The sequence below is a fragment of the Colobus angolensis genome, unplaced genomic scaffold (assembly GCF_000951035.1).
Source record: "Colobus angolensis palliatus isolate OR3802 unplaced genomic scaffold, Cang.pa_1.0 Scaffold124, whole genome shotgun sequence".
NCBI classification, from domain to species: Eukaryota; Metazoa; Chordata; class Mammalia; order Primates; family Cercopithecidae; genus Colobus; species Colobus angolensis.
In genome coordinates, this window is record NW_012113586.1 from 6,435,112 (window position 1) to 6,446,514 (window position 11,403).

General features: G+C 47.4%; 1 protein-coding gene across 2 annotated transcripts in view; it reads left to right on the forward strand.

Annotated features, from left to right (window-relative positions):
- Positions 1-11,059, forward strand: part of SYT6 (synaptotagmin VI) — a 62,106-nt gene extending 51,047 nt beyond the window's left edge. Inside the window, exons 5-8 of one of the 2 annotated variants that reach the window (XM_011933120.1) lie at positions 3,877-4,048; positions 5,284-5,434; positions 9,042-9,110; positions 10,736-11,059. In XM_011933120.1, the coding sequence (XP_011788510.1) occupies positions 3,877-4,048; positions 5,284-5,434; positions 9,042-9,059 (341 nt within the window). In that variant the 3' untranslated portion in view covers positions 9,060-9,110; positions 10,736-11,059. The remainder of the gene's footprint in view (positions 1-3,876; positions 4,049-5,283; positions 5,435-9,041; positions 9,111-10,735) is intronic. The other variant, XM_011933121.1, reaches the window with a different exon arrangement.
- The last annotated feature ends 344 nt before the right edge of the window (positions 11,060-11,403 follow it).

The window sequence follows — 11,403 nt, forward strand, 5'->3', positions numbered from 1 at the left end:
TTATGGCAGCAATTCTGTGCACTGAGCCAAAGAAACAAATCCACTGAAAAGCAAAATGCGTTGGTATTTGAGGCTTTGCTGCAGGCCTCCTGGCCTCAGCCTCAGCACCAAGAAAGCTGCTAGGTACAGCAGGAACATAGAAATATAGTCCTATTCTAGTGACAGAGGAAATGCTTGTTTGGGGGCGGCTGCACAGCAACCTGCAGGATGGATGTAGTGTCAGAGGTTTGAGTCTTCCCCTACAATTCTGCAAGTAGTGGAAGGAGGTATTTGGGTTTGGAAACAACAGAGGAGTAACTTGAGTCTTGGGAGCCTCCTTCCCTCATCAGCTCAGACTGCTCTGAGGAGTGAAATGGGGTGAAGCCTCTCAGTCTGGGCTGCACTCAGAATTGCAAATGTGGAAGAAAGCTCAGTTTGTTTCGCTAGATCCCCTGCCCTCCTGCTCAAGAGACTCTTGATGATTCAGATTACCAACGTAAAACCACTCAGGAGGTGCTTCTGAACTTAGCTGGGAATATATTAAAGAGTTTTCCTCATATTTGCTTTGTATTCTTTATTTATTTGCTGAAAAACCCCTAAGTTGTGGAAGAAGGTATTTGTTTGGAAATAACAGAGGAGTAGCTTGAGTCTTGGGTATAATCAGTTGCTGGAAAGAGGTGATGGCTGAGCCAAAAACACCTGGGCTCAGATGTAACCTGGTGCAGCTGGAAGAAGAGGCGGTATCAGGCCTTGAAAACTGAAGTTTCAGGACAAGGTGGTCAGGAAACCCTAGAGTAACATGTATTTGTTGTAGCTCTGGGTCCCTCAGAGCTTCCCACACACATCAGGAAGTGGGGAAGAGATTAACGGACCTCTTCTGGCCTGGGAAAAGCTTAGGCAGCAGCAAGTCAGCTTCCCCTAAAGTACAGCCAATGTAGATTTCGTTTTAATACCAAAATAAGTGCATAACAGGGAAGAAAATTCACTGAAGACTCTCAAGGCTGCTGAGGGAAATAGGATTTTGCTGCCTAAGTCCCCACACTCTCTTTTCTCTGGCATAATTGAATTGATGTGCTGGAGAGAAAGCCTATGGTGAAGCTGCTGAGGTCATCACAAAAGCTGCTCTGAATCAGAGAGTTTGGGGTGTGAGATTTTTTTCATGCTAATTTCTAACCTCCCTTTCACAATTGCCCCTCTTTTCGACCTGGGTTTGGAACCTGTTATTAAACCTTGGCTTGATTCTGAAGATCCAGGGGTCCTCTTTTCATTACAGGTTTCTGTCTATTTTGTTCATTGATGTAAGCAAGTATCTGGAACAGTGGATAAAACACAGTAAGCATTCAATAAATAGATATCGAAAGAATGGATGGCTGAATTTACAGCATTAGGAACCTGGTCCAAGGGTGAAGCAGTGGGGGTGTACTGGCTAGGAGCCTCTCGAACTAGATCTCCTGTTCTTGAGGATGAGTTTGAGGTTGCCCTCAGCCCAGACTTATTTGATGTTGAACTAAGCTGGGGAGTGAATGGAGCTTATTAATTGCCTATTCTTGAATTGTGTGGCATTGACGTCTAAAACCCAGGATCCTCCTGTTCTCCATGATCTAAACTAGCCCTGAATCAATTCTCAAAGCCTATCTGCTAGAACCATGACACTAAAAATAGCACAAAATAATAATAAGGACCAGTATGCTACAAAGGGGTGGTGAGTGCATTCTAAATGCTGAATGTTGACGGCTCCCATGGCAATGAGGCTGAAATACACTGCTGGTCTTTGTGTCCCCTCCCTCAGCTGCATAGAGCATCATAGGCTGTTAGAGAGGAAAGGACCTCCAAGATCATCTGGGGCCACCATTCCACTAGAAAACATGGATTTTTGCCCCAGAAAAGCCTAGGGAATGGTCATCTGTCTGCTTGGCTTCATGGGTGCTGGTGAAAGTGTGGGTTCCTGCAAGGGAAATATGCACGCTGAATTTTATAAATTTCATATCAGCCAGGCACAGTGGCTCATGCCTGTAATCCTAGCTACTCAGGAGGCTTAGGTGGAAGAATCACTTGAGCCCAGGAGTTCAAGACCAGACTGAGCAAAACAGCAAGACCCTGTCTCTTAAAAAATTGGATATGCCTTGTAGGGGTGAACAGAGTTGGGGAAGTTTGCTAAGGCATTTTCTCAGTGGCCCATGGGACAAGCGGCTCTGCCCCTATTTTTCCAAGCCTCACGATATGGAAATCTGCTATGATGTGGGAATGTATGGAAATAGGTAGAGCAGGGGAATGAGGCAGCACCTGAGCAACCTCAAGTCTGGAGCCACTTTGCAAGGCAAGATACATCCTTATGGGTCTTGCAAGCTGCTGTGTTAAAGACAGGTCTTGGGGCTAGCTCTGCCCATCTGTCTACCTGAACCTGAATAACGTCCTGGGGCATATCCACAGAGAATGGAATCTGTGGAAAGCAGAGCCTCATGCCAGTTCTCAAAACTCTCACTTCCTTTATACTGAAAATCCCCGAGAGAAGATCCTTTCAAATGTATAGTTAGAGAAGCAGGTTGATTAAACACCTCATGGTCTCCCCATCAACCCAACCTCACGTCCCCACAGTTAAAGCACAGCTACTGCTGCCACATGCATTAGTTGGCAGCTCATTTAGGTGTCTACAGAAATGCCTTTCAGGCTTGGGGTTTCTGATCAGGTGTCACAGTTCTTCCTCGTTTCCACCATGGATGTGTGCCTCATCTGCCATCTGAATGATGCCAGGGAGTACAGGGCCCTAGTAGGTGCTCAGTGTCCAGGAGATAGAACCACATGCCTATGAGCTGGGGAGCGGCTGCTTGGCTGGCATCTCCTGACAGATTCACAGGATCCCTGGCTTCTGGGCAACAAGGTGTCTCAGCACATCAGTGTCTTGAAAGCTATTATTACCTGTGAGCTGCCCTCCCATGTCTTGAGCTGTGCAGCATACATAACAATTATGATGGTGACCGAGACACCTGCGCTATGAGATACAATAGGTATCACTTCACTTGGGTGAGTAGAAAATTTCAGGGTAGAAAGATGGCCATGAAATACCCATTCAGAAAACTAAAGAAAACAAAAAGATGGGAGGCACATGGAAGTTCAGTAAAAGCATCTCTTTGCAGGATGGAGAGAATCCAAGATCCCACTGAGAAAGGAAATGTCAACCAGCTGCCCTGAGTCTCCCCGGGCCACAGCTCCCTCCTCCTCCACTGCCCAGAAGTGGGCAGGAAACGGCTTCCAGGGAAGCAGAGAGCAGGGCCACTTCCCGCCTTCTAGATGCCAAACGGAAATGAGATTATTGAGACAATGGGACCCAAAATTATGTTCTCAGGTGGGGAGGACATGAACAGCATCGTGATTGTTGCTGTTCATTTCACTCTGACACATTGTGTCTCCTTGGCCATTGTTGAGTCCTATTTTTACCCCGCCCCAAAACCTTTATCCTTTGGTTTACAATTCTGAAAAAACAAAAAGCCACTCAAGGAAAAGCACTCCTCATAGGTGAAAGAAATAGTGTCATTGTTCGGCCTCATCACCCTTTTGAGTCAGCCAGTGATTGACGAGCTGAGATTTAGGGCTGTGAACTGCATACCCGTCGGCAGGTGCCATGTCTGATTTGGGGCCAGCTTCCCCATTAGTAAAAGTCCTTTAGGCACTCTCCCAAGAATACTGAGGTAGCTAAAGACTCTGCATGTATTAAGCACAGAGCGTCCTCAGAGACAGGTGTGCTACATAAATACAAGGTGGTTTAATTATTTTAACAACCCACTGATACCATCTGATGAGCAGCAGTAGGTCTAGGGCTTCAGTCCCTTTGCTGCAAATGATGTTTGCAGACATCTGTTAACACACTCCATTCCCTTTCCTCTGTCCCCATTGGCACAGATCCCTATGTCAAAGTGTCCCTGCTTTGTGATGGGCGGAGGCTGAAGAAGAAGAAAACAACCATAAAGAAAAACACTCTCAATCCTGTCTACAATGAGGCCATCATCTTTGACATTCCCCCGGAAAACATGGATCAAGTCAGCCTGCTCATCTCAGTCATGGACTATGATCGGTAGGTGGGCGTCCCAGAAGGATGTGATTCCACCCCTCACTCCCACTCCAGCACCAGCACAGGGCTCCTTGACCTTAGAGACCTTGTGATTCAGGGCTCAAGCTTCGGGGTTCAGGCCTCAACTCTATCTGTACCCAGGAAGGGTACAGGAGTTTGAGGAAGAGCATGGATTCTCCCTTAGCAAAGGTTCAAAGTTCTTTTCCCAACTGGCCTATTTCCATCAAGGGCAGCTCTATCCATCAGTTTCCCTGAATTCACCCCCTTGCTATTCCCATTCTTCCATCTGGCACCAAGTCCTGTTATCTGGCCTTTGAAATGCCCCTCTATCCTCTCTATTTCTGCTGTTGCTACTACTGTCACCCTGGGATGGCTGTGCAGCCTCCTAGCTGACCCCTGCCTCCATCGATTCCTGCCCCAATTCAGTCAACATACTAGGGACACATCTTCCTAAATGACAGCTTTCTTCCTGGACCCGCCCTTCTCAAGAACCATCAGTGGCTCCTGTGATCCAGGCTTTTCCCTTGGACTCTCACGGCCTTCCCTAATCTGGAACCAGCATATCCATCCAGTCGGATCTCCCCTCTCTCAGATATTTTTCTTCCCTTCCACACCCCCTGCTTTTCCATCTAGGCTGGCTCAGAAACATTTCTCAACTACTCCAGCCCCTATAACTCCTTCTCTCCAGTTGTCACTTTAGCTAAAGGAGAAAGAAACCATGCAATAAAGCCTCAATACAGGACTTCTAGCCCAAGTTCTCAGGCATAGTATTGACGAACATACTTAAGGGATAATTGATGTTCTTACCGAGTGAATAAATCACATTCCAGCCACGGGGGTTTTAGAGAAATGGTGCTCAGAGACTGTCGATTTATTTGCAAATACTGATGTCTCCGTGAGGTTGTAATGTGTTGGCGGGGTCAAACAAGTGAAGAGACTTAGAGTCTCTCACCTCCCAAACTCAGGCTATCTGCCCACCATTTCTTGAGATTCCAAACAAGTTTATAACCTTTGCTTATCTGCCTGTGTCCAGTGTCCACTGAAGGGGACTAGGCAAAGGCTTCACTGCCACTGACACCCAGAAGCCCTGCCAAGCATCTGTTTCCAGAGCTCAGAGTTCTAAGTTAGACCCATCGGGCAGAGTCCTACCATGCCCGCCCCCCCGGCCACCCGCACAGGACCTCCTTTTCTGAGGGCATGTCTGGTAGCCAATGCTGGGACTTTTGTTTCTCCCTCAGAGTGGGCCACAATGAGATCATAGGAGTCTGTCGTGTAGGGATCAATGCCGAAGGCCTGGGTAGGGACCACTGGAACGAGATGCTGGCATACCCCCGGAAGCCCATCGCACACTGGCACTCCTTGGTGGAGGTAAAGAAATCCTTCAAAGAGGTGGGTGAGGTCGCCTGGCCCTTGGCATGTTTGCTGCATGGCAGTGTGGGCTGGAGAATGGCAGTCGGCTGCAGTGACACCTTCAGCCTTTTGTGGAAAGGTGGGCATGGGGGCCACATGCTTCTTACAGGGTGTGTAATAGGCTGAAAGGAAACAGAGGAAAAAGGTGGAGGCCACTGACACAAAGCCTCTGGTGTTGGGCATTTTGAAAGCAACACTGAGTTCTTAATGGAAAGCAAGAACTTTGAAGAAGATGTGCCAGCAAACCACTGTGCCAGGCCTGAAATGCTTTCACAAAGCCCTTGGCCAAGTTGGTCCTTTAGGAGAAAGCCCCAAGCGGGTGAGATCACAACTTGGCAAGACATTCTACCCCTGTCAGAACAGTAAGTTCCCTGAGGCTCAAGCGAGACAGTCACTTGGCCGTTTTCACTGCTTGGATGGAGATGCCAAAGAGCAGATTCCTCCTCTTATGAATGTTGGTTCTCGCCCTTGTTGGGGAAGGGAGCATGACCTCAAGGTGTCAGGCTTTCTGGCTAAAGCTGTGGAGCTGGGTTGCGTTGGGTTCTAACAGAGACGTAATGGAGAGAGCACTGGGCTGGGAGTCCCGAGACTTGGGCTCTAATCTTGGTCCCTCCTGACTTACTGTATAACCTTGACCCTGTCACTTCTCCCTCAATTGCAAAGAAAATATCCCTTTGAGTGATATCTGCAAACTTCTCCACCCTCCACTGAATCCCACTGACTTAGGATCCTGTATTCTATCACCCTGGTGGTCCCCAGGCCTGCTTTTTCTCAAATAGACTGGAAGTGTGGGTGACCAAACAAGGCTTAAACCTCATTCACAATATCTCATGCCTTGGTCTGTATCCTAGACAGCTGGGTGAATATTCTGTCATCTTAACAGGCTTCAAACCTAACAAGTCTAGAGAGCTGTATAAATTGGAAATTCTGCTAATACAAAATAAAGCTTTATCCTTTTCACTGCATGGCCCCTCAGCTTAAAATCGGAGTCACCTTCAAAACAGAGTCATCCCCTCCCCACACTCTATGATGCAGAGAAGTCAGGTCGGCAAACCCAGAGAACCCACCGGCTCCCTGCCCTCTCACGGAGGACAGGCCCATTTCTAGCTGTTTCTGGCAGGGTGAGATGTCTCAGGAGAGCCTGAGAGCCAAGGGGATTGGACCCGTGGAAACACGGCTGATAGGGACCTCGGTTGTTGAGGGGGCAGGCTAATTGATTCACCTCCCCAGACAGGTGGCGTGTGCTCTGTGCAGCTCCTGCCCTGTGACCTTTGAGGTGGCATCAAGGGGTATTAAGAAGCAGTGTCTGGTAGTTGAGACCTCATATTTCTATCTTGTAGGCGACTTGATTTTTCCATAGCTGTGGACCTTTAATGAGTGAGGCCAGTCCCTCGGCTCTCAGCTCCCCCAGGGGAGCCGCTGCCCCTCTTTTCCAGAAAGCCCTTTCTGCAGAGTGTGGGTGAGGAACCCACAATACAGGAGGCATTGCTGGGCAGAATGCTAGACAACCTGCAGACAGCATCCAGCACCTCACTGAAGGCTGTGCTGGTTCAGCCCAGGCAGAGGTCATGACAGCCCCATCCACCACACCACTCCTCCTCCCCCGCTTACCATCCTTTGGAGATATTTAAGAATAGAACAAGTATACTAAACTGTTTAGGGTGGCTTAGCGGGAGGGCATGGAATGAGAGCTAAGAGGTCTCTGCTCAGCTGTAGGGCCTTAGAAAACTCAGTGCCCCACTCTGGTCTTGGGGTTCCTGGGTAAAATGAGGGGATAAGCCCTTCCCATCTTTGTTTTTCTAGGAAACTCTGACCCTAAACTATGGCTGGGCCCATAAGCCGCCATCTTGTACTGTGACTGCCTTTCTAATCTTGAGTCTGCAATAACCCATCCCTGTTATCAGGCTGAGCCTGCCTGTGGAAAATGGAAAATGACAGAGCAGCGGCTACAGCTGGGGGTGGGGTGTTGCGTACCACGGAGGAGCTAGGACTTGCCTCCAGAATCACTCTCCTTCATGATGAATACAACCTAATTAAGCCAAATAATTGATTCCAAGTCCCTATTTCTTTGAGAACTCCGACTCACTGGTTCAGACTACAAAAGAAAGATAAAGTAGAATCAAGCCCTTGAAAATGAATATTTGATGAGACAGTAAAGGGAAAGTAACAGTATATGGAAAACAAAAAGAGAATAAATTGATATGCTTTGGGTTTACTTTTTGTTTGACCTCGCAGGCCAAGCTCCCAGGAATGCCCCCTCCCCCATACATGATCCCACCATTTTCTGCTCAGCTGATCATTCTCTGTATCAAGAAGCTGAAAATGACACTTGTCTCGGCAACCTGAAATTTCAATAGTTCACATTTATTTAAAATTGTTGCAGACACATTTGGCGCCCACATTTTAAGCATCTTTATTAAAATGCATGCAAACCCCCACAGGGCTGACATTAAGTAAGCACCTTGTGTCCGCTGGTGCGATGCATTGTGCTTGGAGGCAATCCTCCCGCTCATCCTCAGAGCTCACATCGTGCCTTCTTTTCATTCCTGTTCTGGATGTTAAGCAAGAGCTTTGCTCCTGAAACTTGTATCTCCCATTTGTATAATCATAAAGAAATCTCCTCCAGCTCCCGGGAAGATAAATGGCATCATATCTGCAAAGCGCTCTGTGTTTATCTTGCACCTTTCTTAAGGGATTTTCAAGTGCTGTGATCATTTCTTTTTTATTAATGAGAACAGAGGGCATCATACTTGCTCACTTGTTTGGGCCTCAAAATAAGGCTGAGAGGAACAAATTAACTGAAAAGGTGTCTTTCCCTGCTGGGATTCTTTCATGAATAAAAATTCATTGGGCCATCACAAGTGGCCTTTCCCAGCTGCGGCACCTGCCCCCTTCCCTTTCAGCCCAGAGCCACGTGTCATCATTGTTACCACACACAGGGCTGACCAGCACTCTTCACCAAGGCATTTTATTATGGAGGGCCAGGTTCAGATCATCTGCCAGAGATGTCAAATCTCCATTGGAACGTGACCCATTTCAGAGCAAAAAAAGACCTTACTAGAACACAGGCATTCTGAAACAATAATCTCCCTGTGTGCTGGGGACAGGTATGCTGCTATTTCAGAGCCACTGTAAGCCTCCTGGAATCATTTGCCTTCCCGTTGTCCACGAACCCCATCTCCTCCCTTTGTTTATCTTCGTAGGAAAACTCGGACTGGCAGGGGAGCCAGTGTTCCTTCTTCATTTGTTCTGGATAAACAGTTATGCTCCCTGTGACCACTCTCTGGGCTGCTACATAAAGGAAGAAAGACACTCTATGAAGCCCTTTTATGTTTTCTCCTCTGACCTGGCCTATCAGTCAGGTTGTGTAAGTGGCATGCTTACCCAGGGAAGAAGCCAGTGATTATAATGTACCTTTCACCAACAGTAAAGGTTGTAACAGAAAAGTAGAACTCCTAAAATGAAGGTCTGTTAAATGAGAGCATTAGTAATCATCTGTTGTCACCTTCTGGTTAAGAAACACTTGAGTCAGAAGCCACAGTGGGCTCAACAACCAGGCATTTATTTATCTAAAATATTTCACCAGGGAAACCCTCGGTTGTGATTTCATTCAAGTGGATGCTGCAAGCAGAGAGACTGCCACCTGGAGTTAGGAGTAAGTACCTGGTGTGGACCCAAAGACGTTAGGTTGCTTATTATCTTTTGTCTCCTTCCTCCCCTAGTGCGGCCAAATGCTGAGATAGCAGCAGGATGGAGTGGAAACAACACTTAGTTGGGTGTTAGGAGACCTGGTTTCGGGTCCTGGCTTTGCCCCTAGCCAGCTGTGTCTTGACTTCTCTGACTTCGTTTGCTTATTTGCAAGAACAAGATTAGACTGGATCAGCTTCCAAGGCTGCCTCCAGCACTGACATGCTAAGATTGCTTAGGTCTAGGTCACATAATGGTAGTCATCGGTACCTGATTGTCTGGCCCTTGGTTAGTCACAAAGATCTTCAGTTGGCCTGCACAGGGAGTCCTAAGAAGCCCATGAAGAACCGAGCCCAGAGAATGGTAACAGAAGCTTTCCTTAGAACTGAAAGCATTAAAGTAGTTTAGTAGGTCTGGGTCCTTCCTCAACTTCGTGGGTTTCCCATCTACTCCATAGGTGATGCTGGATAGAAAGTGATCTATTCCTCAGGTGGCTCGGCCCTTCTAGAAAAGACTGTATTGAGGGAGAATCACATCCTCCCCTGACCCCAAATTTCCATGTGTGCACAGATGCATAGTTGCAGCTTCTGCTCAGCCCCGTTACTCCACAGTGGAGACCCTCAACACTCATGAGAAGCAGAAGGGGGGCTGCACTTCCAGGTCAGGAAGGTCATCTTGACCACCTAGCAACCTCTTATCTCTGGAGCTCTGTCCCTGCAGACACCCAGGAGAGTACTGGGTCTCTGCAACCCACTCCAAGGTTGGGTGAGCAGTGGACACTGACTCACTTTGAAGTTATTAATATACAGCCCTCAGGCAGGTCCAGAATATTCATGGGGTCAAATCCTTGCTCAGTAAACATTGCTGCAGTTATGACTGCTGCAACAATGACTGGTTAAAGAAGGATCGAATGGCTCAAGTCCAGCCAGCCTCAGCCCTCTCCTTCACTCCATTACGCCTCATTACATCACCCCTTTCACAGAAGGGTTAGAGTCTGGCTGATAGAAGGCAGTCTTTGAGCTAGGAGAGCTGGGGAGGAGAAAGGGGTTACAGAAGCCCAGAAGGGTCTGCTCATGCCTCTACCTCTCCACAAGTCAGGTGCAAATGCCCATAGGAAGAATAAAGACCAAAGGAGATAGCTCAAAGCTAAAGCAGTATCAGATTTTTAGCTGTACTATCAGTTCCCAGACAAATTGCTAATAATGCATGACCATGGGTTCTTGGCAGTAAGGACATATTCTGCACACTGCCTCTTTCGCTGCTAACATAATATGATTTTCAGTGTGAAAAATGGCTGAAGCGCACAGAAATGGTCCAGTCAGAGCACCTCATTCACAAACACACACACGCACACACACACATGGTTAAGAAAGCTTTAATTATCTCCGCAGTAGGTCTTTTTGAAAATCAGGTATTCCAAACCAGAAGCTCTAAGCTGTTTCCCTTATGTTTTTGCATGGCTGACAGCAAAATTCAAGAAAGCTTATGAGAAGCTGGGAAAGGTGAATTCAGTGCATTGGGCCAGTTCAGTTTTGCAAGTTGAAATGTAAATTTCTTTAGCAGTTAATAACCAGACTTTTCTCCTCTTTACAGTGGCAGGGCCGAGCTGCTAGCTTCGACAGTGAGAGCTCGTGCCCATCTCCGAAGCCACCTCCGACACCATGAGTTGTGCGGCCAAATAACACAAATGGGACTCAGCAATGTTCTCTTTGCACTTGTTCAACCATCTAAACAGTGTTGTGCAGTCGCAGTGGCGGCAGCAGTGGCAGCCGTCCATCACTCCAGAGTCTTACCTGCTCCTGTATAGGTCAAGGCTGAGACACTTGTCATGTGGTCAGATCTGTCTTAGCCTTTTCTGTCTCCCAAGGTGATGTTTTTGTGGTTTTTCACTTTTTATGGGTCTACTGTTAAGAAAAGAAAAAAAAAAAAAAAAGAGTAGGAAAAGACAAAGGGTGGAAAGCCCAGAAGTTGGTTCTAGAAAATACAATGTACAGTTTTTTGGAAAGAGGCAGATTGAGTTTCTGAAATGCTGTGCCTCCAGCAAGCTCCACAACCCTGGAAAACGAGGAAGCTCAGTGGGACTGCAGTTGCATTTTCAGTGCCCTGCAGGAATGAGGTGAATCCATGGAAGAGCCTTTGTGAGGCGAATTACTAGTCTTTGAAGCTCTTTGCTGGCGGGACAGAAACCACGTTGGGACCATCAGTCCCATGTTGAAATCACAAGACCTCTGAGGTGTTTGTGTGCCTTCAGCTGAAGTGCA